The sequence below is a fragment of the Macaca thibetana genome, chromosome 16 (assembly GCF_024542745.1).
Source record: "Macaca thibetana thibetana isolate TM-01 chromosome 16, ASM2454274v1, whole genome shotgun sequence".
Classification (NCBI taxonomy): domain Eukaryota; kingdom Metazoa; phylum Chordata; class Mammalia; order Primates; family Cercopithecidae; genus Macaca; species Macaca thibetana.
In genome coordinates, this window is record NC_065593.1 from 16317246 (window position 1) to 16345063 (window position 27818).

The 27818-nt window shown below is 54.1% G+C and overlaps 4 protein-coding genes across 15 annotated transcripts in view; all 4 read left to right on the forward strand.

Annotated features, from left to right (window-relative positions):
• SPAG7 (sperm associated antigen 7) overlaps positions 1–27818 on the forward strand; it is a 78837-nt gene that overhangs the window by 47239 nt on the left and 3780 nt on the right. Inside the window, exons 1-2 of one of the 2 annotated variants that reach the window (XM_050765491.1) lie at positions 5650–5653; positions 21999–22111. In XM_050765491.1, the coding sequence (XP_050621448.1) occupies positions 22027–22111 (85 nt within the window). In that variant the 5' untranslated portion in view covers positions 5650–5653; positions 21999–22026. Of the gene's footprint in view, positions 1–5649; positions 5654–21998; positions 22112–27818 lie in introns of those variants that run through there. The other variant, XM_050765490.1, reaches the window with a different exon arrangement.
• CAMTA2 (calmodulin binding transcription activator 2) lies at positions 15–21834 on the forward strand. Of its 10 annotated transcripts, none has more exons than XM_050765229.1 (23): positions 15–95; positions 1399–1493; positions 1696–1799; positions 4895–4962; positions 5046–5181; positions 5763–5849; positions 6099–6252; positions 6571–6705; positions 7310–8247; positions 9289–9415; positions 10727–10861; positions 14063–14178; positions 14812–14996; positions 15339–15417; positions 15591–15813; positions 16044–16348; positions 19305–19501; positions 19751–19934; positions 20137–20208; positions 20318–20338; positions 20503–20690; positions 20864–20938; positions 21012–21834. In XM_050765229.1, exons 2-23 carry the CDS (start codon positions 1463–1465, stop codon positions 21073–21075), a joined length of 3624 nt encoding a protein of 1207 aa, XP_050621186.1. In that variant the 5' UTR covers positions 15–95; positions 1399–1462; the 3' UTR covers positions 21076–21834. The 10 variants fall into 10 exon arrangements, with proteins under 10 accessions (XP_050621186.1, XP_050621188.1, XP_050621182.1 ...); XM_050765231.1 differs by having other exon boundaries at positions 5778–5849; XM_050765225.1 differs by lacking the exon at positions 15–95 and adding an exon at positions 441–735.
• The window catches only part of PFN1 (profilin 1), a 38542-nt gene continuing 17833 nt past the window's right edge, over positions 7110–27818 (forward strand). Inside the window, exon 1 of one of the 2 annotated variants that reach the window (XM_050765545.1) lies at positions 7110–7113. The gene's annotated coding sequence lies outside the window, so the exon portion shown is untranslated. Of the gene's footprint in view, positions 7114–21937; positions 21942–27818 lie in introns of those variants that run through there. The other variant, XM_050765544.1, reaches the window with a different exon arrangement.
• The window catches only part of VMO1 (vitelline membrane outer layer 1 homolog), a 200421-nt gene continuing 192658 nt past the window's right edge, over positions 20056–27818 (forward strand). Inside the window, exon 1 of the mRNA XM_050765510.1 lies at positions 20056–20059. The gene's annotated coding sequence lies outside the window, so the exon portion shown is untranslated. The remainder of the gene's footprint in view (positions 20060–27818) is intronic.

Genomic DNA, 27818 nt, shown 5'->3' on the forward strand with positions numbered 1-27818 from the left:
CAGTGACGTCGGACGCCGCTGTCAGCCGGCGCTGGGGGGGGGGTCGGTGTGGGGTAGAATGGCCGCTGCCGCCGTCACCCGCGGGACCCCGGGAGGTAAGAGCCAGGGCCTCTCGCCCGCCTCTCCGCCCCCGCGCCAGGGGGCGCAGCTCCTCCAGGCCCTGACGCGGAGCGCCGCGCCGGGGACCACCGTCCCTCCTCCCCGTTCGCCCTCACCTCCCGCTTCCGTCCTCCTCCCCCGCGCCAGGGGGCGCCGCTCATCGCAGGGCCCCACGGCCGACCAGCGCGTGCCGGGGACTGTCCCGGAGACCCCCGCACCCGGCACCCGCACTGTCCCTCGCCCACCGCGTGCCCGCAGACTCTGCTCCCGGCTTCTCCAGAACATCCCTCTATGCGGGCGGGACCCTCCCACCTCGAAGGTTCTCCTGGGACCACCACTCCGCCGGGGGGCCGCCCAGAGTGCCAAGTGTCCGATCCGGCGCCGCCCAAGTGCGGCCCGAGGACCCGCTCCCTCTCCGCACCCTGGCAGACTGCCTTAGCCGGGACTGCGCACCTGCGCCCTGGGGCGGAGTCCTTACCCCAACCCCAGCTTCACTGCACACAGTCGAGCCCGACCGGCCTCCTCCCATCTCCATCCTGGACACCTGGCGGAGCCCGTGCTGAGAGCCTCCTCCAGCTCCCATCTGTTCCCCCAGAAGGGCGGGGGGCTCAGGCTGGAGCCAGAGCGGTAGATGGGGTAGGCTAGGCCTGGAGGCCAGGGGAGGCAGAGGCGTTTGGGGAGAGGGAGGTAGAGAGGGCTGTCAGCTGGAGGGCGGGTGGTCCTGAGGGTGGGAATCTGGGTGTCTGGCCCAGATTGTATCAGGTCCTAACCAACCTGGAAGAGAGAATAGGTTAGGCTCAGTTATCAGATCTGCCCTTCCCCCTTGGAAAAATCAAATAGAGAAGGAACTCAGGGCGTGTCTTCTAAAGGCCTAGCTCTCTACCGGAGGTAGAATCTCCTGCCCTGCCGCCAGGATCCTGGCTGTCTCACCAAACCATCCTCCAAGGACCGGATGGCCTGAGTCCCAACCCCCAGGACCTGACCCAGCCATAGCCCCAGTCTGTGCAAAAGCTCAAGCTTTAGGGCCTCTGAGGCCCCAGACCTGCCTGTCTTCTCCCCTCCCCCACCCCAACCCATTTCTTCCTGCTCACTCTTTCTGTCCAGTCTCCTCACTCATATTGACTCCGGGCACCGTGTCTGGTTCTCCCTTCTACTGTCACATCACAGTCAGCCCCTCCCTCCCTTTCCTCATCCTTCCCAGATACTATGACCCAGTTCTATACTCACTCCCCACCTCATACTTCTCATCCTGGATTAATGTGGGGGCTTCTGCCATGACCTTGTTCTCTCCCTTCCCAGCACAGACTCCCCCTCCCCCCGGCCCCTCAGGCCGGGGGTGACCTTGCCCCCTGGAACCCTCACCATGAATACCAAGGACACCACCGAGGTTGCTGGTAAGTTCACAAAGCAGGTTCCCAATGTGGCCACAGCCTTTCGTTCTCCCCATGCCTTAGTAGCCCTCTAATTCTTGGATTCCTTGTTCTCCTTAGTGAGGTTTCAGTTCTCCCCAGTGCTCTGCATTGCCTTCAGCCCTTTCCCCTTGGACAGGGATGCCCCGGGGTAGCACACTAAACCCTCCCTTCTAATTCCCTTTAGAAAACAGCCACCACCTGAAGATCTTTCTCCCCAAGAAGCTGCTGGAGTGTCTTCCTCGCTGCCCGCTGCTGCCTCCAGAGAGGCTACGGTGGAATACAAATGAGGTTTTCTAGGGAGGCTGGGGGTTGGGGCCCAGCAAGACCTAGTAGGCTGGAGGAGGGTGAGTGGGGGGTCTTTCTGTGTCTCTCGACACTCTTAACTGCAGAGCACCATTCTGAGCTCTTTGGGGATCATAGGAGAGGTATAAAGAACATGGATCTTGGCCGGGTGCGGTGGCTCACGCCTGTAATCCCAGCACTTTGGGAGGCTGAGGCGGGTGGATCACCTGAGGTCAGGAGTTCAAGACCAGCCTGGCCAACATGGTGGAACCGTCTCTACTAAAATTACGAAAAATCAGCCAGGCGTGGTGATGTGCGCCTGTATTCCCAGCTACTCGGGAGGCTGAGGTGGGAGAATCACTTGAGCCAGGGAGGCGGAGGCTGCAGTGAGCCGAGATCGCACCACTGCACTCCAGCCTGGGCGACAGAGCGAGACTCTGTCTCAAAAAAAAAAAAAAAAAAAAAAAAAAAAAAGACATGGATCTTGTAGGAGCCCTCTTTTCCATGGCATAGCCCCCTGGGTAAAAACAAAGGCTACTGCCAATAAAATATTCCTTACATACTAGGCACTGTGCTGAACGCTTGGCCTGCCTTGTCTCGTTTAATCCTCTAAGGATGCTACAGAGCAAGCCCTGTTGTTGCTCCTATGTTATTGATGAGGAAACTGATTTACCTCATAGTTTATCTAACTTACTCCAGAGCCCCCCTTTTATTTTTTTTTTTGAGACGGAGTCTCACTCTTGTTGCCCAGGCTGGAGTGCAATGGCGCGGTGATCTCAGCTCACTGCAACCCCTGCCTCCTGGGTTCAAGCGATCCTCCTGCCTCAGCCTCCCAAGTAGCTGGGATTACAGGCATGTGCCACCATGTTGGTCAGGCTGGTCTCAAACTCCTGACCTCAGGTGATCGTTCTGTTTCGGCCTCCCCAAGCGCTGGGATTACAGGTGTGAGCCACTGAGTTCGGCTTTTTTTTTTTTTTTTTTTTTTTTTGAGATGGAGTCTCACTCTGTCGCCCAGGCTGGAGTGCAATGGCGCGCGGTCTTGGCTCACTGCAACCTCCGCCTCCCAGGTTCAAGTGATTCTTCTGCCTCAGCCTCCCGAGTAGCTGGGACTACAGGCGCACCACCACACCCAGCTAATTTTTGTATTTTTAGTAGAGACAGGGTTTCATTAGGTTGGCCAGGCTGGTCTCGAACACTGGACCTAGTGATCCACCCGCCTCGGCCTCCTACAGTGCTGGGATTACAGGCATGAGCCACCATGCCCGGCCGGAACCTTTGTTTTTAACCACCACTGATACTGGCTCCTTCTGGAGGGGGCACAGTCCTTGCGTACACACCTTCTGTATTCTGCATACTTAGTGCCTTGTATGTAGTTGGTTGTTAATATTTATCAATTTGATGTCAGAAGAAAACTGTCAGTAAAAGGGTGTGCGTATGTATGTATGTGTGATTGTTGTGCTATAGAGCCTTTAGGACGGGCCAGTGTGGTCAGCAGGGCTTCATGGAGCATCTGAAAAGGGGTTTGGTTTATAGAATGGGTAGGATTTCCAGACACGGAGAGGTGTGCACATGGTACCTGCCTTGTAGGGTACTAACATGCAGGAGGTAATTGTTCAAAGCATGTTCAGGAAGGAATCAATGGACCCATCTGGCAGGAATTATAGGAGCAGTATGGGTAAATAGTGGGCACAGTGAAAGTTTGATCCTTTGTTGGGGAGAACCTTGGAGTCAGGCTAAAGAATCTGAAATTCCAGGCCGGGCGTGGTGGCTCAAGCCTGTAATCCCAGCACTTTGGGAGGCTGAGACGGGCGGATCACGAGGCCAGGAGATCGAGACCATCCTGGCTAACACGGTGAAACCCCATCTCTACTAAAAAATACAAAAAACTAGCCGGACGAGGTGGTGGGCGCCTATAGTCCCAGCTCCTCGGGAGGCTGAGGCAGGAGAATGGCGTAAACCCGGGAGGCTGAGCTTGCAGTGAGCTGAGATCCGGCCATTGCACTCCAGCCTGGGCGACAGAGTGAGACTCTGTCTCAAAAAAAAAGAAAAAAAAAAAAAAATTAAAGAATCTGAAATTCCTGCCAGGCACGGTGGCTCACGCCTGTAATCCCAGCACTTTGGGAGGCCGAGGCAGGCGGATCATGAGGTCAGGTGATCGAGACCAGCCTGGTTAACACGGTGAAACCCTGTCTCTACTAAAAATACAAAAAATTAGCCAGGCGTGGTGGCAGGTGCCTGTGGTCCCAGCTACTCGGGAGGCTGAGGCAGGAGAATGGTGTGAACCCGGGAGGCAGAGCTTGCAGTGAGCTGAGATCACGCCACTGCACTCCAGCCTGGACGACAGAGCGAGACTCTGTCTCAGTCAGTCAATCAATCAATCAATCAATAAAAGAATCTGAAATTCCTGGCAGTGTCAAACTACTGAAATTTTTTGTTAGGAAGGGGCACAGAGGCCAAGCGTGGTGGCTGACGCCTATAATCCCAGCACTTTGGGAGGCCAAGGCGGGTGGATCACCTGAGGTCGGAAGTTCGAGATCAGCCTAAGCAATGTGGAGAAACCCCATCTCTACTCAAAACAAAACAAAACAAAACAAACAACAAAATTACCCGGGTGTGGTGGCTCATGCCTATAATCCCAGCTACTTGGGAGGCTGAGGCAGGAGAACTGCTTGAACCTGGGAGGCAGAGGTTGCAGTGAGCTGAGATCGCGCCATTGCACTCCAGCCTGGGCAACAAGAGTGAAACTCCATCTCAAAAGAAAAGAAAAGAAAAAAGAAAAAAAAAAAAAAGCAAGGGGCACAGAAATGAGATTTTTGGAGAGTAAAATAATTCACAGTATGATGAATGGACAATGAAGAATGTGGGCCTGCCCCCAAGATAAAGGCCCCAGGTGGGAGTAAGGGAAGGATAAAATGTTAGACTTTTGTCTTAGGACAAAAGAGGGGTTCTTAGGAGGGCAGTGGGTCTTGCTGGGTCCAGATACCTAGAAGCATCCTCCACTAGCTGCCACAATTCAGCAGAGAGAGACACTGACAGGATGACCAAGAGGCCAGGCTGAGACTATGAAGGAGACACCCACCTGAGTGCCTACTCTTCTACAGGAGATTGCATCCTACCTGATCACCTTTGAGAAGCATGATGAGTGGCTGTCTTGTGCCCCAAAGACAAGGTGAGAAAGTTTGAGAACGTGGGGGAGTGGCAGGGGTCCTGGGTTCTGTTCACAGAATTCCAGGGCAACCCTTCCCTTCACAGACCTCAGAATGGCTCCATCATCCTCTACAATCGCAAGAAGGTGAAATATCGGAAGGACGGTTACCTCTGGAAGAAGCGGAAGGATGGGAAGACCACCCGAGAGGACCACATGAAGCTGAAGGTCCAGGGCATGGAGGTAAGAGAGTCAGACATTCAGCTCATCTTCCCGAGCCTGCCCTCCTCCACCCTTAGCTGGACTCTAGCCCTACCAGGGCTTAGTGGCATTGTCCACCTCAGCCCCCACCCAGTTACTCTTCCCTTCTCACTCACTCTGGGTCGGCTGACATTGCTTTGGCCACTCTCCACTTCCCATTTCCCTCCACGACTCAACTCTCCAGGCTGTAGGCCGTGCCTCCCTTCCGGAACACTGATGCCCAGGCCCCTCACTGCTCTTGTGTTTCCCTCAGGGATCCCAGCAGTGATGCTGTCAGCACAGGTTTCTCTTCCCCAGATCACTGCCCCTCATCTCAGATGCGTTCTTGCTCTGCCCTCTGGTTTCTAGATAGTCCCATATCTCAAATCTGGTCCTCACTGTAAGGCCCCAGCCCCACTGCTCATGTATGACTCAGGGCTGCTGGGCTTCAAAAGGGATGGGGACTAGGTGGGGGCGAGGGTGGGGGAAGGGTTGAAGAGGAACTGGTGGAAAGATTGGGATTCCTGCAAAGGGACTGAACAGAGGAAGAGTTGGGGAGCAGACTAGCCCTCCCCCCACCCCAGCCTGTCTCCTGGCAGTGTCTCTATGGCTGCTACGTTCACTCTTCCATCGTCCCCACATTCCATCGGCGCTGCTACTGGCTGCTCCAGGTAAGGACGGAAGAGCCCAGGGAGCCACAGTCTTCCTGGTTTTTTGAGGGTCTGAAAGAAGGAAGTGAAAGGATGACTAAGTTCTGAGTGAGGAAAGGAGCCTGGGAAGAAGAGAAAGGGGCTTGGGGATGGAGAGAGTCAGAAATTGGGGGTGAGGTTAGGAGGGTGCCCAGGAAGAAGTGAGGATTAGGAAGCTGAGCCCCTGGACCTCAGGACCCCATGGCTCTGTGTGTCCCCTTATGCTCTCAGAACCCTGACATCGTCCTTGTGCACTACCTGAACGTCCCAGCCCTGGAGGACTGTGGAAAGGGCTGCAGCCCCATCTTTTGTTCCATCAGCAGCGACCGTCGAGAGTGGCTGAAGTGGTCCCGGGAGGAGTTGTTGGGACAGCTGAAGCCCATGTGTAAGGCAGCAGGGTGGGGATAGAGCTCCAAGGGGAGAGTAGAAACAGGGCTCCCAGCGGGGCCATGGTTCTGGACCCAAAGCCTGAGGGCTGATTGTCTCCCTCCAAGCTGGGAGGGTGCTAGGATTCCTGGCGTGTTCTCAGGTATTAGAATACGGAGAAAGGACTAAAGCGACATGTCTGAGCAGTCTTGAGGCTGCTGGCCTCTGTTCACCTGGCCAGAAGTCTTGAAGCGTGTCAGGTGCTTGGAGGAGCCATCAAGGTACTCTGGGGCCTGTTTCGTGGGGGTCCCACAGCACTTCCCCCTAACTTCTCTAGTTCATGGCATCAAGTGGAGCTGTGGGAATGGAACAGAGGAGTTCTCTGTAGAACAGCTGGTGCAGCAGATTTTGGACACCCACCCAACCAAGCCTGCGCCCCGAACCCACGCCTGCCTCTGCAGTGGGGGACTTGGTAAGTTACTCCCTGACCTTTTGGCTGTCTTCCCACCAAGCCACCCTGCTCTTACGCAAGCCAGGGGGATATCCGTCTTGATGGGATTTGCATGCTGATTTGCAAGTCTTTTGCATGTCCCAGAAAGATGAGCCAGATGAACAGAGATGTTCCCATCTGGGTGCACACTGGCTGCAGCCTGGCACTCAGCTGTCCTGGCAGCCTCTGCCCTTCTTGTCTTCTACCTTCAGCAATCCCTGTCACCTCAGCACCACCAAGGACACTCAGCCTTAGCCTTCCTCCTAGTTGGCACCCCCTTGGTTCTGTTCTTTTGTCCTTTTCCTATGCCTTTACCTTTGGCTTTTAGCTACTCTCCCAAGCCCTCAGTTTTCCTCTGCGGTGTTCCTCTGGTTTTGCTTGTTCTGGGGGGAAATATAGAGGGGGAGGGGCAATAAAGGGTAGGGGTAGAGAACAGACATTTCTCATGCCTCCCAGTGGCTACAATCAGTATTACACCTCTGGTTTATAGGGATGTCCCAGGAAATACTTCTGAGGGCTTCGAGGTAGAGAAGGGTACGGAATGATGCGTCTTACCTTCTCTCCTTCCTACTCCTCTCCACTCCAGGTTCTGGGAGCCTTACCCACAAATGCAGCAGCACGAAACACCGCATCATCTCTCCCAAAGTGGAGCCCCGAGCTTTAACCCTGACCTCTGTCCCCCACACTCACCCCCCAGAGCCTCCTCCGCTGATAACCCCACTTCCCCCAGAGCTCCCTAAGGCACACACCTCCCCATCTTCTTCCTCTTCTTCCTCCTCATCGGGATTTGCAGAGCCCCTGGAAATCAGACCTAGCCCACCCACTTCTCGAGGGGGTTCTTCAAGAGGAGGCACGGCTATCCTCCTCCTGACAGGACTGGAGCAGCGGGCTGGGGGCCTGACGCCCACCAGGCACTTGGCTCCCCAGGCTGATCCTAGGCCTTCCATGAGTCTGGCGGTGGTTGTAGGCACTGAGCCTTCTGCCCCACCGGCTCCTCCCAGTCCTGCCTTTGACCCTGATCGTTTTCTCAACAGCCCCCAGAGGGGCCAGACATATGGAGGGGGGCAGGGAGTAAGCCCAGACTTCCCCGAGGCAGAGGCCGCTCATACCCCCTGTTCTGCCCTAGAGCCTGCTGCTGCCCTGGAGCCCCAGGCAGCTGCTCGGGGTCCCCCACCACAGTCGGGAGCAGGTGGGAGAAGAGGAAACTGCTTCTTCATCCAAGATGATGACAGTGGGGAGGAGCTCAAGGGTCAGGGGGCTGCCCCACCCATACCTTCACCCCCTCCCTCACCCCCACCCTCACCTGCCCCCTTGGAGCCATCAAGCAGGGTAGGAAGAGGAGAGGCCTTGTTTGGAGGACCTGTTGGGGCCAGCGAACTGGAGCCCTTCAGTCTTTCATCATTCCCAGACCTTATGGGAGAACTCATCAGTGAGGAAGCTGCAAGCATCCCTGCTCCAACCCCCCAGCTCTCTCCTGCTCTTAGCACCATCACAGACTTCTCCCCAGAGTGGTCCTACCCAGAGGTGAGGCTCAGGCTTATCTCCTCCCTTCTCCCTCCCATTTGTTTTCTGACTGCCCAAAACAAATTGTATGAATGCTTACCCCGTGGTCTGTAACCTAGTTTCCCTCAGTTTTCATGGCTTCTTAGGCTTTACTTAGTTCTCTATCCAATCCCTGTCTTTTTTTTTTCTTTTTGAGAAGGAGTCTCACCCTGAGGCCCAGGCTGGAGAGCAATGGCACGATCTCGGCTCACTGCAGCCTCCACCACCTGGGTTCAAATGATTTTCCTGCCTCAGCCTCCTGAGTAGCTGGGATTATAGGTGCCCGCCACCCCGCCTGGCTAATTTTTGTATTTTTAGTAGAGACAGGGTTTCATCATGTTGGCCAGGCTGGTCTCGAACTCCTGACCTCAGGTGATTGCCTGCCTTGGCCTCCCAAAGTGCTGGGATCACAGGCGTGAGCTACCGCGCCCGGGCGCCAATCTCTTTTTTACGTAGAGTGAAGCTGCTTTCCTGTTTCCAGAGTCCTCAGCAACTTAACCTTTTTTCTGTTCCTCTCCCTTTCACGTGTTAGCACGGTTTCTGGAGTCTCGTGGGACCTCATTCCCTTCCTGACTGTTTTCAGGGGTAGGGAACTGGGGCTGTGCAACCTGGAGAAGAAAAGAAAGATCAGGCATGTGATTGCAGACTTTGGGTAGCTGAAAGACGGTCTTCAGCAGTGCAGACGTTCTGTTTTGTGCTGCCTTTGAGAGGGAAAGGAGGAACTGCAGTGGGGGTGAATTAGACCAAGAACAGAACTTCCTTCTGCTGACAGCTCTGTGGTAGCTTTGGGGGAGGCCCTGAATTCCCAGTTGCTGGCAGATTCAGGTAGAGACCAGGCAACCACTTAGCAGGAATGTTGGGGAGGGATAGACTGACTGACCTCACCCCACTGGGTCCTGTCTATCCCTGTACCCCCAGGCTCTAGCACAGGACCTGCCATACCCTATAAGGGTCTGAATACATGAATGAGGGAGTGGATGCACACCCAACTCCAGTCACATGGTCTCTGACTTCTGTCTGCAGGGTGGGGTCAAGGTGCTCATCACAGGTCCTTGGACCGAGGCCGCCGAGCATTACTCCTGTGTGTTTGATCACATCGCAGTACCAGCCTCACTTGTCCAGCCTGGTGTCTTACGCTGCTACTGTCCCGGTATGAGGATTGGGAACTGTAGGGGGAGGGACTGACGTGGGCAGTTAGGATAGATCAGGACTTCCAGGCTTCCAGAAAGCACTGGGAACGAATGGGTTGTTTTGAGAGCACAAGGACTTCATGCAGTCCTGAGGTTGAGCCCCATGCTCTCCCAGCAGGCAGAAGAGCCTGGACTTAGGTGTCAGATCTAGGTTCTGGTCCAAGAAATCTACTCCTTAGCCAACCAGTGACCTCAGATAACTCTGATCCTTCCTGAGGTCCTTGGCCTCCCCTCCTGTAGGGTTAGGCATTGACCAAAGGGATTTCTAATGTCCGTCCAGGCTTTCTGGCCTAGTTAGAGCCAGAGTCTCCCACTCCACTCCCGGGGGAAGGAGAAAGAAGACATGTGGGTGTCCTCTAACCAGTCTTGGGACTGAAGGACATTGGCTTTTAGAACTGTGGTGTCCAGTATGGTAGCCATTAGCCACATGAGCCTATTTAATTAAAGCTAAAGAATACTTAAAATTGACTTCCCCAGTCTCACTGACCACATTCCAAGTGCTCAGTAGCCACAGGTGGCTGGTGTTACCCTGTTGGATAGTGACGACATAGAACATTTTTGTCACTGCAGAAATGTTCTTTTCGACAGCACTGGTCTAGACTTCATTGCCAAGGTTCATCTCTGCCCTTTTGCCACCAGCCTTGCCCTTACCCTCCACTCAAAAATCAGCCTTACTAGGGGACCTCAAGGACCACCAAAGTGAGAGGTTGGCAGCTTTGCCATCTGTGAGTGTGTTCGCCCCCAGTCTCTACAGCGGCATCCAGCATGTGTGGATGGAAAGGGGATGAGACCAGAGAATCTGGGGACTGGGAGAAAAAGTCTCAGCACCTGGTCTTAGGATCAGGGCCTGCTGGTTCCATCTTTATGGCCACTGGACACTGTTTATGAGCAGCGAGCTCCCCTTTCCTCCATCTCAGTAACAAGGTCGTAACTTCTGGACTCTGATCCAGGAATCAAGAGGATTTTCCAACATCAAATTGTTCATAATTAGTCTCTTGACCCTCAGTTTCCAAACCTTCTTGCTGAATAACAAATATCTTCAACTACAGGGTCTAGAATCCAAGGGCTCTCTGGCCCACAGTATGTATTAAGTTCTCAAACAAATGGACTCCCTTCTTAGTTAGTGCCAAGGCCACCGAAGCCAGGGGCCTCTTGGCCCACAGCAGGGCAGTAGGGGAAATAGCTGTGGAATAATTGTCTATGGCTGACCCAGGTAGCCAGAGAAGGAGCCAGGCAAAGAGAGCCCTTCTCGCTGATCCTGCCCTCTCCAGCCCACGAGGTAGGGCTGGTGTCTTTGCAGGTGGCAGGGCGGGAGGGGCCTCTTTCTGCTTCTGTGCTCTTTGAGTATCGAGCTCGCCGATTCCTGTCTCTGCCTAGTACTCAACTTGACTGGCTGTCACTGGACGGTGAGTACCTAGCCCTCTGACCCCAAGTATCGGGCCCACAGCCTTCGAGCATGACATGCTCCTAGACCCCTCAGGGTTCAGGTGACCACCAATGAGCCCCAACTTTACCATTCTTTTTTTTTTTCAATTCCTGTTTCATTAGTGGTTTCTCTCTCTTTTTTTTTTGAGGCTGAGTTTCGCTCTTGTTGCCCAGGCTGGAGTGCAATGGCGCAATCTTGGCTCACTGCAACCTCCGCCTCCCGGGTTCAAGCGATTCTCCTGCCTCAGCCTCCAGAGTAGCTGAGATTACAGGCATGTGCCACCATGCCTGGCTAATTTTTTTGTGTTTTTAGTAGAGACGGGGTTTCTCCATGTTGGTCAGGCTGGTCTCAAACTCCCAACCTCAGATGATCCGCCCGCCTCAGCCTCCCAAAGTGCTGGGATTACAGGCGTGAAGCCACCGCGCCCGGCCCTTCATTAGTGATTTCTAAATGTGGCAGCAAACTTCCCTCACCTCCTCTTCCCCATAAATCTTGGGGTCATTTTTATACCAGTTTTTTTTTTTTTTTTTGAGACCGAGTCTCGCTCTGTCACCCAGGCTGGAGTGCAGTGGCATCATCTCAGCTCACTGCAAGCTCCATCTCCTGGGTTCACGCCATTCTCCCGCCTCAGCCTCCGGAGTAGCTGGGACTACAGGTGCCCGCCACCACGCCCGGCTAATTTCTTTTTTTTTTTTTGTATTTTTAATAGAGACGGGGTTTCACCGTGTTAGCCAGGATGGTCTCGAGCTCCTGACCTTATGATCCGCCCGCCTCGTCCTCCCAAAGTGCTGGGATTACAGGCGTGAGCCACCACGCCCGGCCTTTATACCAGTTCTTGACCTGCCCTCCATCCCAAAGGGTGGAATCTAGACAAGGAAGGTCAACAGGCAGGGCAGGGACAGTGTCTAGAGCAATATATAGGTGCTATGCACAAGTTTATATATTTATTATTTATTTTTCTCTTCTTTTTTGAGACAGAGTCTCGCTCTGTCTCCCAGGCTGGACTGCAATGGCATGATCTCAGCTCACTGCAACCTCCACCTCCGGGGGTTCAAGTGATCCTCCTGCCTCAGCCTCCCGAGTAGCTGGGATTACAGGCGCCCACCCCCACGCCTGGCTAATTTTTTGTATTTTTAGTAGAGACAGGGTTCTCTATTTGGTCAGGCTGGTCTCGAACTCCTGACCTCAAGCAATCCGCCCCGCTCAGCCTCCCAAAGTGTTGGGATTACAGGCGTGAGCCACCACACCCAGCTGTAGTTACATCTTTAAATTTCTATTGTTTTTCCTCTTCTGATTATAAAGATGCGTTCATTAATGGAAATTCAGAAATTACACAAAAGCACAAAATAGAAAATAAAAATTCCGACTGGGCCTGGTGGCTCACACTTGTAATCCCAGCACTCTGTGGGGCCAGAGCAGATGGATCACCTGAGGTCAGGAGTTTGAGACAAGCCTGACCAATATGGTGAAACCCTATCTCCACTAAAAATGCAAAAATTAGCCGGGCGTGGTGGCGGGTGCCTGTAGTCCCAGCTACTTGGGAGGTCAAGACAGGATGACTGCTTGAACCTGGGAGGCGGAGGTTGCAGTGAGCTGAGATCGCACCACTGCACTGCAGCCTGGGCGACAGAGCGAGACTTCATCTCAAAAAAAAAAAAGAAAAGAAAAATTTCCTATACTACTACTTCTCAGTGATATCCATTGCTAATAACATGGTGTACTAACACAAACACAGAGGCACACGCATACATGTATATATATGTGTGTGTATTTATTTAAATCTGGGATTGTTTTTGTTCCTGTTACTGGTTATCTCTCTCGTGGCCTTGAGCACTGTTTCCGTCTGCACCTGCTGCTTTCTCAAGGTTTGCTTTTCTCCCTGTCTTCCTCTTGGTGTCTTTGTTGGTGCCTCTTGGTTCCTCTCAGTTCTGCGGCCTTCTGTGTTATCTTAGTCTCTCTCTGTCCTTACTTCTCTCTCCGGAGCTCTGGTCCCTAGTTTTGCCTCGGCCTTGGAGCTGGCGCCCACACAAAGCCTGCGTGTGTGCTGGGTTGCTTGTCTCTGACTTGAGTCTGCCTACCTTGGGCTCTGGCCAGGTCTCTCAGTCCTGTGCTGTCTCTGTCCTGCCCTGTGACTGTTCATTACCTTATTTCTCTGTCCCTGTCTAATCTGCATTTTACCATCTCTCCTATGAGTCTCTTCCATCCCTCTTCTTTCCATTTCTTCTTGAACCAACATCTTAACTTGCCTCTCTTTGATCATCCTTTCTTACTGCTTGTTTGGCACTTTCCCCTAGCCCTCCTTTGTCCTTTCTCTATTCTCCTTCACTTGATCTTTTTTGCTCTCTCTCCTCCCTTTGTTTTACTTGGGTTTCTGTTAATCATTCTCTGTCCTCCTCCCTTACTATCACCTGTGTACCTTCATCCCCTTCTATCCTGGCATTTCAGAACATCTCCAACCTTCACCTTGTTTCTCTGTGTCTGTTTTCCTATGGCTCTGATCCCCTCCCACCTCCCCTTCTTGTCCTTGTTTGATCTCAGGCCGGGACACATAGCTTGGGGGGATGTGTGTGTCTGTGCATATGTGTGTGTTTGTGTATTTGTGTATGGGGGGCAGAAGGAGGAGGAGGAGAAATGGACATGGCTATCCATCTCTGTCACCTTCCCTCCCCCACCATCATCTTTGTGGACAGCTGCAGGGGGCTGGGAGGAGGGAGAGGTGCTTTTCAAATCACAGTCCCTGAGCTCTTTGGGGCAGTGGTTATTACAGAGGAGGGACCCTGGAATCCTTCACCTTCACCATGGGGGACAAAGGTAGTGTCTGCTGCAAAAACTGATGGAACATTTTACGTAGGAAAAGGCTGGGGGGAAGAGTGTGTATGCATGGGATTTGGGATAGCAGAAGGTTGGATGGCCATCTGGGAATTCCTACTACCTCTGTACCTTGAAGGAAACAGTTTTGGTTCCAGATCCGGGTTCTAGGTCAGTGGGCAGTATTCACAGCCCTAGCTTAAGGACTGAGTCCTGATGGGCTTTATTGGGGTAAAGGAGGTGCTGTTTTGGGGAAGATAAAAGAATATGGTTCTGTGTCCTCATCCCCAGATCTTGGGACAGGTCTACTTTTGGTGTTCAGGGCATCACCTAGACTCTGCCCACTCAGCCTCCCACACCCGTTCCCCCTCAGACAACCAGTTCCGGATGTCCATACTAGAGCGACTGGAGCAGATGGAGAAGCGGATGGCAGAGATCGCAGCAGCTGGGCAGGCGCCTTGCCGGGGTCCTGACGCTCCTCCAGTTCAGGTACTTCTGTGAGGAGGGAGGTGGTCTATGGTGGGAAGCAGGGGGAGGATGCAGCTGAAGAAAACGTCTGGCACCCGTGGCTCTCCTCCCTCCCCTGTCCCCAGTCTCCTCAGCCTGTCTTCCCTCTCCCTGACGTCACCCCGTTCCCATCCCCACCTCATGGATAGAGTGGCTATTCTGGGCATCCTCTTGGCATGACGGGCTTCAGACTATTTCTGGTCGGAAGAAGGGTGGAGGTGAAGGAGAGGGCGGGGGAGGGGTCAGGAGCATTTCGGGGCTTAGATCGCAGTGGGTCCCAAGTTTCTGAAAGAAGAGGGCTGTGGAACTGCTCAGAGAAGGCTCTGGCTTCTGAGGGGAAGAAGCCATGTGTGAATATGGCACTCATCTGAGCTGATGGGAAGGCACGTGGGCAAGATTGTGTGAGCTCTGGCTGCTGGATGGGCCGGAGGAAGTGGCTATGGGAGCAGGAGTCACTGAGGCCACACAGGAACTTTAACTGATGGGATCCTAGAGTGGGACGCGTGGGGAGGGGGTAAAATTCGAAGCTGGGAGGACAGATGTGAGGTGGCCAAGGCCATCCCAAGCCAGGGGAGCAGATACCTGGGTCTCTGCCTAAGAGTGTGTATGTCACAGGATGAAGGCCAGGGGCCTGGGTTCGAGGCACGGGTAGTGGTCTTGGTAGAAAGCATGATCCCACGCTCCACCTGGAAGGGTCCTGAACGTCTGGCCCACGGAAGCCCCTTCCGAGGCATGAGCCTTCTGCACCTGGCTGCTGCCCAGGGCTATGCCCGCCTCATCGAGACCCTGAGCCAGTGGCGGTGAGCAAGGGCAGCTGGGTGAGGGCTGGGCAGCCTCTGGGACAGAAGTGTCAGGGGACTGAAGAGGGACTGAAGAGGAACTGGAGGACCTGGGGCCCTACCAAGTGGGAGCTGGGGTCATTGTGGGCAGGGAGGGGGCTGGGAGAGGACTTACATTTTGGGGAACTTTCATATCCTGATTTAAGACACTTTGACTTCTTGACCTCCTTAAACTAGTGTCCTTGACTGCCTTTTCCCACCGGCCCTGTACAGGTTGCCTCCTAGTGCCTTTACTTCTTATGTTCTTACTTTGCCCACTTCTTCCCTCATTGGGCTCCGCTGTCTCTCTCCCAAACCCTCCAGGAGTGTGGAGACTGGAAGCTTGGACTTAGAGCAAGAGGTTGACCCGCTCAACGTGGATCATTTCTCTTGCACCCCTCTGGTGAGGATGACAATTCCTGAGTGCACATGGGGCACTGGGCAATGGGAACCGCCCTTGAAAAGGAAGATCCTGAGGAATGCAGGGAGTGGGGTGGGCTGGGGTCTGAAGACCTGACTACTGGAGGAAGAGCCCCGGGCCTCAGCCTCCACCTCCTGTCCTGCCCCCTTCCCCAGATGTGGGCTTGTGCCTTGGGACACCTGGAAGCTGCTGTGCTCCTTTTCCGTTGGAACCGACAGGCACTGAGCATTCCCGACTCTCTGGGCCGTCTGCCATTGTCTGTGGCTCATTCCCGGGGTCATGTGCGCCTTGCCCGCTGCCTTGAGGAACTACAGAGACAAGAGGCTTCGGTGGAGCCCCCACTTGCCCTATCACCACCCTCCTCCAGCCCAGACACTGGTGAGGGTGGCCCTAATCTTTTGGAGAGAGGGATGTGGGTAGGAGGCAAGGCCAGGGCAAAGCCAAAGGGTGGGAAACGAGTAAAAGAGGAGACAAACCACAGAGGCAGGGATGAGATAACAGAAGCAAGGACAGACAGGGAGACCGATAACAGGATGGCGGAGGCAGGAGACTCGATCGAGGGATGGCCGTGGCTCCTGCTGCCCTGACTCTCTTCCCTCCCCACACAGGTCTGAGCAGTGTCTCCTCACCCTCGGAGCTGTCGGATGGCACCTTCTCTGTCACATCAGCCTATTCTAGTGCCCCAGATGGCAGTCCCCCACCTGCACCTCTGCCAGCCTCTGAGATGACTATGGAGGATATGGCCCCAGGCCAGCTTTCCTCTGGTGTCCCAGAGGCCCCCCTACTCCTCATGGACTATGAGGCTACCAACTCCAAGGGGCCCGTGTCCTCCCCTCCTGCCCTCCCACCAGCCTCAGATGATGGGGCCGCTCCAGAGGACGCCGACAGCCCACAGGCTGTAGATGTGATCCCGGTACTGCTTCTGTCGATGGAGTTATGGGGGCTAGAAGTGGAGTAGGTAGGGTGAGGCCGACTTCCATGAAGCAGAATCAAAGTCTGGCTTCAGTTTAGGAAGGACCCATTTACTTCATTTTGGGACAGGCAAGGTAGCCTTTTGCTTAGCTCCTTTCAGACCATGTGACTTGGAAGTCATGAGGCAGTGGAGGTTAAAAATTCTGGCTGATCCCACAATTCAGATGGTGGAAAAAAAATTTTTTTTGGCCGGACTGGGTGGCTCACACCTGTAATCCCAGCACTTTGGGTGGCCGAGGCGGGTGGATCACTTCAGGCCGGGAGTTTGAGACCAGCCTGGGCAATATGGCAAAACCCCACCTCTACAAGAGATACAAAAACTAGCCGGGCGCGGTGGCTCAAGCCTGTAATCCCAGCACTTTGGGAGGCCGAGACGGGCGGATCACGAGGTCAGGAGATCGAGACCATCCTGGTTAACACGGTGAAACCCCGTCTCTACTAAAAAATACAAAAAACTAGCCGGCCGAGGTGGCGGACGCCTGTAGTCCCAGCTACTCGGGAGGCGGAGGCAGGAGAATGGCGTGAACCCGGGAGGCGGAGCTTGCAGTGAGCTGAGATCCGGCCACTGCACTCCAGCCTGGGTGACAGCGCGAGACTCCGTCTCAAAAAAAAAAAAAAAAAACTAACTGGGCATGGTGGTACGTGCCTGTAATTCCAGCTGCTTGCGAGGCCGAGATATGAGAATCGCTTGAACCTGGGAGGCATAGGCTGCAGTGAGCTGAGATTGCACCACTGCACTCCAGCCTGGGTGACAGAGTGAGACTCTGTCTCAAAAAAAAAAAAAAGGACAAAATAGTAAGATTTAAAATATAAAAAGCATTAAAAAATATTCTGGCTGGGCCGGGCGCGGTGGCTCAAGCCTGTAATCCCAGCACTTTGGGAGGCCGAGACGGGCGGATCACGAGGTCAGGAGATCGAGACCATCCTGGCTAACACGGTGAAACCCCGTCTCTACTAAAAAATACAAAAAAAACTAGCCGGGCGAGGTGGCGAGTGCCTGTAGTCCCAGCTACTCGGGAGGCTGAGGCAGGAGAATGGCATAAACCCGGGAGGCGGAGCTTGCAGTGAGCTGAGATCAGGCCACTGCACTCCAGCCTGGGTGACAGAGTGAGACTCTGTCTCAAAAAAAAAAAAAAGGAAAAAATAAAGAAAAAAAAAAAGCATTAAAAAATATTCTGGCTGGGCCGGGCGCGGTGGTCAAGCCTGTAATCCAGCACTTTGGGAGGCCGAGACGGGCGGATCACGAGGTCAGGAGATCGAGACCATCCTGGCTGCAGTGACTGTGATTGCACCCCGTCTCTACTAAAAAATACAAAAAAAAACTAGCCGGGCGGGTGGCGAGTGCCTGAGTCCCACTACTCGGGAGGCTGAGGCAGGAGAATGGCATAAACCCGGGAGGCGGAGCTTGCAGTGAGCTGAGATCAGGCCACTGCACTCCAGCCTGGGTGACAGTAGCGAGACTCCGTCTAAAAAAAAAAAAAAAAAAAAAATATTCTGGCTGGGTGCGGTCGCTCACCCCTGTAATCCCAGCACTTTAGAGAACGAGGTGGGAGGATCACTTGAGGCCAGGGGTTTGAGACCAGTCTGGCCAACATAACAAGACCCTATCTCTACAAAAAGTAATTTTTGAAAAGTAGGCATGGTGGCACACACCTGCAGTTGTAGCTACTTGGGAGGCTGAAGTAGGAGAACCCCTTGAGCCCATGAGTATGAAGCTGCAGTGAGCTGACTATCATTGCATTCCAGCCTGGGCAAGAAACCCTGTCTCTATAACGAAAATTCTGGGGAGTGGCCGGGCGCGGTGGCTCAAGCCTGTAATCCCAGCACTTTGGGAGGCTGAGACGGGCGGATCATGAGGTCAGGAGATCGAGACCATCCTGGCTAACACGGTGAAACCCCGTCTCTACTAAAAATACAAAAAAAAAAAAACTAGCCGGGCGAGGTGGCGGGTGCCTGTAGTCCCAGCTACTCGGGAGGCTGAGGCAGGAGAATGGCGTGAACCCAGGAGGCGGAGCTTGCAGTGAGCTGAGATCCAGCCACTGCAGTCCAGCCTGGGCAACAGAGCAAGACCCCGTCTCAAAAAAAAAAAAAAAAAAGAAAATTCTGGGGAGTATTTTCAGTTAGAGCTGGTTTGTAGGAGTTACCTGTTGATCCATGTAGGGACAAGGTTCAAGGAGAACCAAGATGACAGAGGGCAGCTGGGAGTTGTGTGGAGAAGTAAGGTGGGCAAGATGGGGGTATTTGGCAGTGATCCGATGCAGGAAGGAGGCTTGCACATGATAAAGCTAAGAAAGTCTGTGGAATGAAAGTGAATCTTCAAGTATAGCCTTGTACTTCTCTGCTAGAGACTGGGGACATATCTGGTTTAGAGAGACTACAAAAAGCTTAAGAGAACTTCACAAGTAGGCCGTGTTGAGTGTGTCCAGCAGGAAGTACTGGAGCATAGGCTTCAGGGCTGGAGCAAAGGCCAGACTGGAGCCATTCATCAGGGCAGTAGTTGGCAAGTGTTGGGATGGTTCTTGGAGAGTTGAAAGGGAGTTGGGGGTGGGCACAGCCAAGCCTATGGGGAGCATGTGCTGGTCAGCTGGCATGGGGCAGGCCCAGGTAGGACAGTGGATGGTTGGCCTGAAAGGGTGTCAAGTCCTCCATTTGTTCAGCTTCTGAATCCCCACTTGGGAGTATCTGCTTTTTATCCTGTATTCTCCATAGCATCTCAGCACGGAGGGACCCCCAAGTGGGAGCCCCACCAGTATCAATGAATGAGTCTGGAACAGTGGCCCAGAAAGACAGGGTTAGCAGCGCCTGGCAGGGAGAGAAGGAACGGGACAGGAATGGACGGAGGTTACAGCTGGCAGTTGGGGCCCCTAAGGGTTCACTCAGCTTCTCCCTTCATCCAGGTGGACATGATCTCACTGGCCAAGCAGATCATCGAAGCCACACCAGAGCGGATTAAACGAGAGGACTTTGTGGGGCTGCCTGAGGCTGGAGCCTCAATGCGGGAGCGGACAGGGGCTGTGGGACTCAGTGAGACCATGTCCTGGCTGGCCAGCTACCTGGAGAATGTGGACCATTTCCCCAGCTCAACCCCTCCCAGGTGACTAGCTCAGGACAAAGCCTCCAGATTCTCCAGAGATGGGATGAACGGAGAAAGGTGGCTTTCCACAGCCAAAGCTCCATTCTGGCGGAGGCCCCAGGGCCTTGGAGAAGCGAACTGAACTGGCTGATGAACTCTGAAGTCACTCTCCAGACTCACTTGCTGGTGGTCTTCCTTCATAGCCACCCATAGGTAGCAGAGGAGACACTTCAGATGCTTCATGACACTCTCTTTCCCTGCCCTCTACAGCGAACTGCCCTTTGAGCGAGGTCGCCTGGCTGTCCCTCCAGCACCCTCCTGGGCAGAGTTTCTCTCTGCATCTACCAGTGGCAAGATGGAAAGTGATTTTGCCCTGCTGACATTATCCGATCATGAGCAGCGGGAACTGTATGAGGCGGCCCGAGTCATCCAGACGGCCTTCCGAAAGTACAAGGTCAGAGGGACAGGGGGCTCAGGATGAACTATACCATCTCCAGTCAGGGGAGACTGGGCTCCCAGGGCTTTTGGAGGACGAGTAGTCATGCAGACAGGCCTTGGATGGGGTAAAGGGTCAGGGGAACCCCAGAAAAGTTGGAGGGACAAGTCAGATATCCCATTATGTGGGTCATGAGGTGCTGAGACTTCTCTCCCCTCAGGGCCGGCGGCTGAAGGAGCAGCAGGAGGTAGCAGCAGCTGTAATCCAGCGCTGTTACCGGAAGTACAAGCAGGTGAGACCCTTCTCCCTCAAAAGCATACCCACCAACCCACCAACCCACACCCACGCCTAACCATTCCAGAATGCTGCCAGAGTCCTAACTCCCCTTCTCTCTCCACAAGCTGACCTGGATTGCACTTAAGGTATTAGGCATGAGATCTGAGTGTGAGGTCTGTGATGATTCAGATTTTCCTTGAGTGCGTGGGTTACAGAAAGAGCCTTGCATCAGCCTATCTTGGGTGAGCCCCAGGGCTTTGGGTCTCTGTCCCTCGATTTCAGCCCCTGTCCCTCCTCCCCACCCCTGCAGTTTGCACTCTATAAGAAGATGACCCAGGCGGCCATCCTGATCCAGAGCAAGTTCCGAAGCTACTATGAACAGAAGCGATTTCAGCAGAGCCGCCGAGCGGCTGTGCTCATCCAGCAGCACTACCGCTCCTACCGCCGCAGGCCCGGCCCTCCCCACCGGCCTTCGGCCACCCTGCCTGCCCGCAACAAGTAGGGTTCAGCCCCAGCCCTCTGTGCCCACCCACTGTGTCCACGCCATTCCCCCTTATTCATCTTCTTGATCATCTTGCCTCACTGCCATTCCCCGCGTAGGGTTCCAGGGGGCCGAAGGCATGCAATGCCTGGGGGGTTCTGTGAGGTCCATCTTTTATTTCTTTCACCAGAGGCTCCTTTCTCACCAAGAAGCAGGACCAGGCAGCCCGGAAGATCATGAGATTCCTGCGGCGCTGCCGACACAGGTACTCATCCCTTCTCCCCCTGCCACCCGTCCTGATCGCCAGTCTTCTCTGACTCCCATCTTTCTCTCTGCAGGATGAGGGAACTGAAGCAGAACCAGGAGCTGGAAGGGCTTCCCCAGCCAGGACTGGCCACCTGACCTGGCCACCGCCTTTCTCACCACCCTGGGGACACCTCGTGCAGTCTTAACAGGGAGAGGGCTTTCTGGGGCAGGGGGAGCCCCTGTCGGCAGCTTTCCCGTTCACCTTTGTTGGAGCCCTTCGTAGGCCTCCTCCCTCCTCCCCATGCCTTGCTCCCACACCCCTCTCCTCATCCCTCCTGGTCGTGCCCCATCTCTTTTGGTCCTGGCTCCAGAAGAGCCGCGCCCCACATACCTGCATCTTCCGCTGTGACCTCCAGAGCCCTGCCTGCCCCTGCTCCCCAGCTCCTCCTGCCTGCACCCGACTCGGCCCCCTCCTGACTTGCCTTATTTATTTGTTCGACGCGTCTCTGAATGTATCCGCCTCGGTTCCCACCTCTGCCTTCGCTGCGCACGCCCCTCGTGTTTCAGGGCTGACCATGCCCCCACCCGACTCCGCATGTTTGCGTCTGTTTCCTCCCTTTCTGGCCCTGTCTTACCCCATCACCCGACTCTGGCCACCGACCTCAGGGCCGAAGGGGAGGTGGTGTACATAGGAACGCGTTGCGGAGTCCGCCCCGTCCCCCGAGGGGAGGGGTCTTGTACATACTGTAACATACAGAGTATAGTGAAGAATCTATTTAAGGCGCCGCGGGGAGGGCTGCACGGCCGGGCTTGTGGTTCTCTAGCGCGGCGGGGGCCTCCTGCCGGCTCCACGGGCACTTTCTACTTGTGCATGGGCTTGGTTTATACGAATTGCCATTAAACATCGCTGCACCAGCCAGCCTGCGGCCTCTGTCTACGGGGGCGGGGCGGGGCCTCGGCCAGCTGGAGGTCGCCACGCGCTGCTGGCCTCGGATCTGCGCCCGGGCTAGGCGGGCTCGGGGTTTTCCGCCTCCGACGTGTTTCCGGCCTTAAAGGCATTCCGCCCTTCCCTTTAAGACGCGCCGCCCCCTCTCAGTCACTCCCAAGATGGCGGACCTACTGGGCTCCATCCTGAGCTCCATGGAGAAGCCACCCAGCCTCGGTGACCAGGAGACTCGGCGCAAGGCCCGAGGTGAGGATCCCAAATTCACAACCGCCTTCCTTCGCCCGGTTCTCAGGACCGCACTTTTCCCTCTTTGGACGATGCCGCCTCCTCAACCTTGAAAGACCCCTCACAGGCCCCTTCCGAGACCCTCAGAGTCCCTAAAAGGGCTGCTGACACGCCCGCTGTTCTCAGCGGACAGTGATTGGCTACCTGAAAGATAGCGCCAGCCTCCTGCCTCTTCTCCCGACCCTGGCCTTCCGCAGTCCTTATTTCCCATTAGCCAACCGGCCCGCCTGTCCGCTGCTGACCTGGTCTGATTGGTAGGGTGCCTCCAACCTGCCGCATTCCTTCCCCGCCCGCCTCTAGCTCTATTTCGATTGGATTTAGGACACGCCCATCTACTCTGCCTTCATCTCCATTGGCTATCTCAACTTAAAGCTCTGCCTCCTAGGCCTGTTCGACCTTCCTTCGGACCCACCCCAGCCTCAGAACTCCCATTGGTTGTTGGGTCCTCTGTGTCTTCTTGCCCCTCCTGCTTGATTTAACCCAGTCCCTTCTGCCTCCTTTCTACAACCTTTTTCCCATCTGTAGCCTTAAATTCCCGAGCTGCCCAGGCGGATCGTAGTGTTGATTGGAGGGATGAGAATGCCCGCCAGGTCCGATTGGCCACTGTCTCCGCCTGCGTTCTCTGAGTAGCTTCCCTGCGGGCGGGCTGGAGTTCGGCGGCCGGCGTAGGGCGCGGCCCGGCGGGGCCGTGGGAGCCTCCCCGGGGTTGCTCGTGTTTGGGCTTGGGATGATCCTGGCGGAATGCAGGACCCCAACTCCCAAACCTGCGGACCTTGACCGCGGACGAGCCCTGGCCCGGCTCCCCACATGCCCCAGGGGGGCCAGGGCAGACAGGACGCCTTCCGAGTATTCAAGGGGTGCTGGATGCCTACACTTCGTCTCGTTATTTCCTGAACAACTGTTAAGGGTCAGGGGTACCCCTCAGGGAGGCCACAGTCCGGGGCTGGGGCGCTCATTGATGCAGTGATCACACGGAAGTTTAATAATCAACTTGATAAGTGCTCTGAGAGAAAAATGACTGTGAGAGCGGCCACCTGAGATTCTCCCCCAGGCTGCAGTGAGCCGAGATCAGAACAGATAATTCTGTAAATGAGAGAGAGAAGCAAAGCGTTACAGGCAGAAGAGTCTATTTGAAATCTCGGCCGGGCGCGGTGGCTCAAGCCTGTAATCCCAGCACTTTAGGAGGCCGAGACGGGCGGATCACGAGGTCAGGAGATCGAAACCATCCTGGCTAATGCGGTGAAACCCCGTCTCTACTAAAAAAAAATACAAAAAAACTAGCCGGGCGAGGTGGCGGGCGCCTGTAGTCCCAGCTACTCGGGAGGCTGAGGCAGGAGAATGGCGTAAACCCGGGAGGCGGAGCTTGCAGTGAGCTGAGATCCGGCCACTGCACTCTAGCCTGGGCGACAGAGCGAGACTCCGTCTCAAAAAAAAAAAAAAGAAAAAGAAATCTCTGAGGAAGGAGGAAGCATGATGGGAACGGGGAACTGGAATTCTGTAATGCTCTGATGACTGACTGTCTAAGTGGGTGATCACCAGCGGCATTGACAGACTAGGAAGCTTAAGTTAGTCACTCGCCTGAGGTCACATGGTTAGTTTGGTAAGTGGCAGAGTTTCAAACCCAGGTATGACTGGGCTTGAAGCCTATGTTCTTGACCATAATCTTATGCCACTTCTCTAGATGCAGAGAAGACTCGAAAACCAGTTAAAGAACAGTCAGTGGGGTCCGGCCTTGTAGCTCACACCTGTAATCCCACCACTTTGGGAGGCTGCGGCGGACGGATCGCTTGAGCCCAGGAGTTCAAGATCAGTCTAGGCAACATGGAGAAACCCCGTCTCTACAAAAAAATACAAAAATTGGCCAGGCGCTGTGGCTCACGCCTGTAATCCCAAAACTTTGGGAGGCCGAGGCGGGCGATCATGAGACCAAGAGATCGAGACCATCCTGGCCAACATGGTGAAACCCCGTCTCTACTAAAAATACAAAAATTAGCTGGGCGTGGTGGCGCGTGCCTGTAATCCCAGCTACTCAGGAGGCTGAGGCAGGAGAATCGGTTGAACCCGGGAGGCGGAGGTTGCAGTGAGCCAAGATTGCGCCACTGCACTCCAGCCTGGCGGCAGAGCGAGACTCCGTCTCATAAATAAATAAATAAATAAATGATAACCGGGCTCAGTGGCGCGCTCCTGTGGTCCCAATTCTCCGGAGAATCTTGGGAGAATTCCAAAAGCGGGGAGAATCACTTGAGTCTGGGAGGTTGAGGCTGCAAGTGAGAGGTGATTGCGTCACTGCACTCCAGTCTGGGCAGTGAAATTGAGACTGTTTCCAACAACAAAAAATGAAATGCCCTGATGGTCAGTGAGGGCAGAGGGATGAGAGCTCCTAGGCTGTCAGGCCCTGGGGCTCCAGAGGATAACTGAACAGTAGATGAACAGGATCCCTGCCCTCCAGGAGCTCATACTATGCTAAAGGAGACAAAAAGTTATGATACATTAGTTCTCTATGCTATGCTGGGTGTCTGAGCCAAAGGAGCTTGGAGCCCAGGGGAAGAAGTAACTCTGACTCATGGTAGATCTCAATGTTTGCAAGAGGAGGAAAAGCATTCCAAGCAGAGGAACATGTGCAAAGGCATGGAGTTATTTTTAAAAATGGGGAGAGGGGCCGGGCGCGGTGGCTCAAGCCTGTAATCCCAGCACTTTGGGAGGCCGAGGCGGGCGGATCACAAGGTCAGGAGATCGAGACCACAGTGAAACCCCGTCTCTACTAAAAATACAAAAAATTAGCCGGGCGCGGTGGCGGGCGCCTGTAGTCCCAGCTACTCAGGAGGCTGAGGCAGGAGAATGGCGGGAACCCGGGAGGCAGAGCTTGCAGTGAGCCGAGATCGCGCCACTGCACTCCAGCCTGGGCAACAGCCTGAGACTCCGTCTCAAAAAAAAAAAAAAAAAAAAAAAAAAAAAAAAATGGGGAGAGGGCTGGGCACCGTGGCTCATACCTATAATCCCAGCACTTTGGGAGGCTGAGGCAGGCAGATCACTTGAAATCAGGAGTTCAAGACTAGCCTGGCCAACATGGTGAAACATCGTCTCTACAAAAAATACAAAAAAATGGCCGGGCGTGGTGGCTCACGCCTATAGTCCTAGCACTTTGGGAGGCCGAGGCGGACAGATGAACTCCGACCTGAGGTCAGGAGTTCGAGACCAGCCTCACCAACATGGAGAAACCCCATCTCTACTAAAAATACAAAAATTAGTCAGGTGTGGTGGCGCATGACTGTGATCCCAGCTACTTGGGAGGCTGAGGCAGGAGAATCACTTGAACCCAAGAAGCAGAGGTTGCAGTGAGCCAAGATTGTGCCACTGCATTCCAGCATGGGCAAAGAGAGCGAAACTCCATCTCATAAAAAGAAAAAGAAAAAAAAAATTAGCCAGATGTGGTGGTTCACACCTGTAATCCCAGCTACTTAGGAGGCTGAGGCATGAGAATCACTGGAACCTGGGAGGCAGAGGTTGCAGAGAGCCGAGATCGCGCCACTGCACTCCAGCCTGGGCACAGAGCGAGACTCTGTCTGGAAATAAATAAATAAATAAATGATGGGGAGAGGTTCAGTGCAGCTGGAGAGGATTCAGATCCTGTGGAAGAAGGAAGCCTTAAGGATGTAAAGGATTTGAAACAGCAAAAGAGAGAAAAATTTCAGGCTGAGGAGCAGGAATAGGAAGAAGCATGCACCCAAATCTCAAGAGGTAGTAAAATCACATCGTGGGGAAGACAGGCAAGCATGGAGGGCCTGGATTAGAAATTCCTCCTCCTTGGCCGGGCGCGGTGGCTCAAGCCTGTAATCCCAGCACTTTGGGAGGCCGAGGCAGGTGGATCAGGAGGTCAGGAGATCGAGACCATCCTAGCTAACATGGTGAAACCCGTCTCTACTAAAAATACAACAAACTAGCCAGGCGTGGTGGCGGGTGCCTGTGTGAACCCGGGAGGCGGAGCTTGCAGTGAGCCGAGATCGCGCCACTGCACTCCAGCCTGGGCGACACAGCGAGACTCTGTCTCAAAAAATAAAAATAAAAAAAAGAAATTCCTCCTCCTCTTCCAGAGGCAGGATCTAAGGAAGAGGAAGAAAGTTAAATAAGACCCTTAGCCAGGCGAGGGGACTCACTGCTGTAATCCCAGCACTTTGGGAGGCTGGTCTTGAACTCCCAGCCTCAAGTGATCCTCCCACCTTGGCCTCTCAAATTGCTTGAGAAGCTTGAGTCTCTGCACCCAGACCTGGCTATTTTTTTTTTTTTTTTAAGTTTTCTGTAAAGATGGGGTCTCGGGCATCTTCAGGCAAGAGGCAGGCAGATCTCTTGAGCCCAAGAGTTCAGAAAAAAAAGACCCTTCACAGCTAACCTTGGACTCCCAAAGGAGAAGGGTGTCAGATTATCCATTTCGGCTTTATCCTGTCTGTAGAAGTGGGAAGTGGGGGATTTTACAAAATATAGGAAGTTAAATAATTTCCCCTTTCTGGCCGGGCGCGGTGGCTCAAGCCTGTAATCCTGGTACTTTGGGAGGCCGAGGCAGGTGGATCACAAGGTCAGGAGTTCAAGACCAGCCTGGCCAATATGGTGAAACCTCATCTCTACTAAAAATACAAAAATTAGCTGGGTGTGGTGGCGGGTGCCTATAGTCCCAGCTACTCAGACAGCTGAGGCAGAAGAATCGCTTGAACCCAGGAGGCGGAGGTTGCAGTGAGCCGAGATCATGCCACTGCACTCCAGCCTGGGTGACAAAACAAGGTTCTGTCTCAAAAAAAAATATTCCCCTGGCCGGGCGCGGTGGCTCACGCCTGTAATCCCAGCACTTTGGGAGGCCGAGGCGGGCGGATCACCCGAGGGTGATCTGGCGGAGCCAGATCGAGACCATCCTGGCTAACACGGTGAAACCCTGTCTCTACTAAAAATACAAAAAATTAGCCGGGCGCGGTGGCGGGCGCCTGTACTCCCAGCTGCTCGGGAGGCTGAGGCAGGAGAATGGCGTGAACCCGGGAGGCGGAGCTTGCAGTGAGCCGAGATCGCGCCACCGCACTCCAGCCTGGGCGACAAAGCAAGACTCCGTCTCAAAAAAAAAAAAAAAAAAAAAAAAAAATATTCCCCTTTGCTGTGTAGACAACGAGATGATAGACTCTTTGAGGCCAGGGTCTGAGTCTGTTTTCCTTCCCAGATGCATTATAATTCTTCTTCTTTTTTTTTTTTTGACAGGATCTTGCTCTGTCACCTAGACCTCTTGGGCTTAAGTGAGCTTCCTACCTCAACCTCCCGAGTAGCTGGGACTACAGGCATGCATCACCATGCCTGACTAATTCTTTATTTTTTGTAGAGACAGGGTCTCACTATATTGCCCACACTGGTCTCGAACTTCTGGCCTCAAGCAGTTCTCCCACCTTGGCCTTCCAAAATGCTGGAATTATATACGTAAGCCACCGCACTCAGCCCAAACATTTATTTAATGCCCACAATGTACAAACAACTAACTATAGTCCGGGCATGGTGGCTCACACCTATAATCCCAACACTTTGGAAGGCCAAGGTGGGAGGATTGCTTGAAGCCAGTTGGAGACCAGGCTGGGCAACAAACTGAGACCCCATCTTAACAGAAAACTTAAAAAAAAAAAAAAAAAAAAAATCCAAGGCT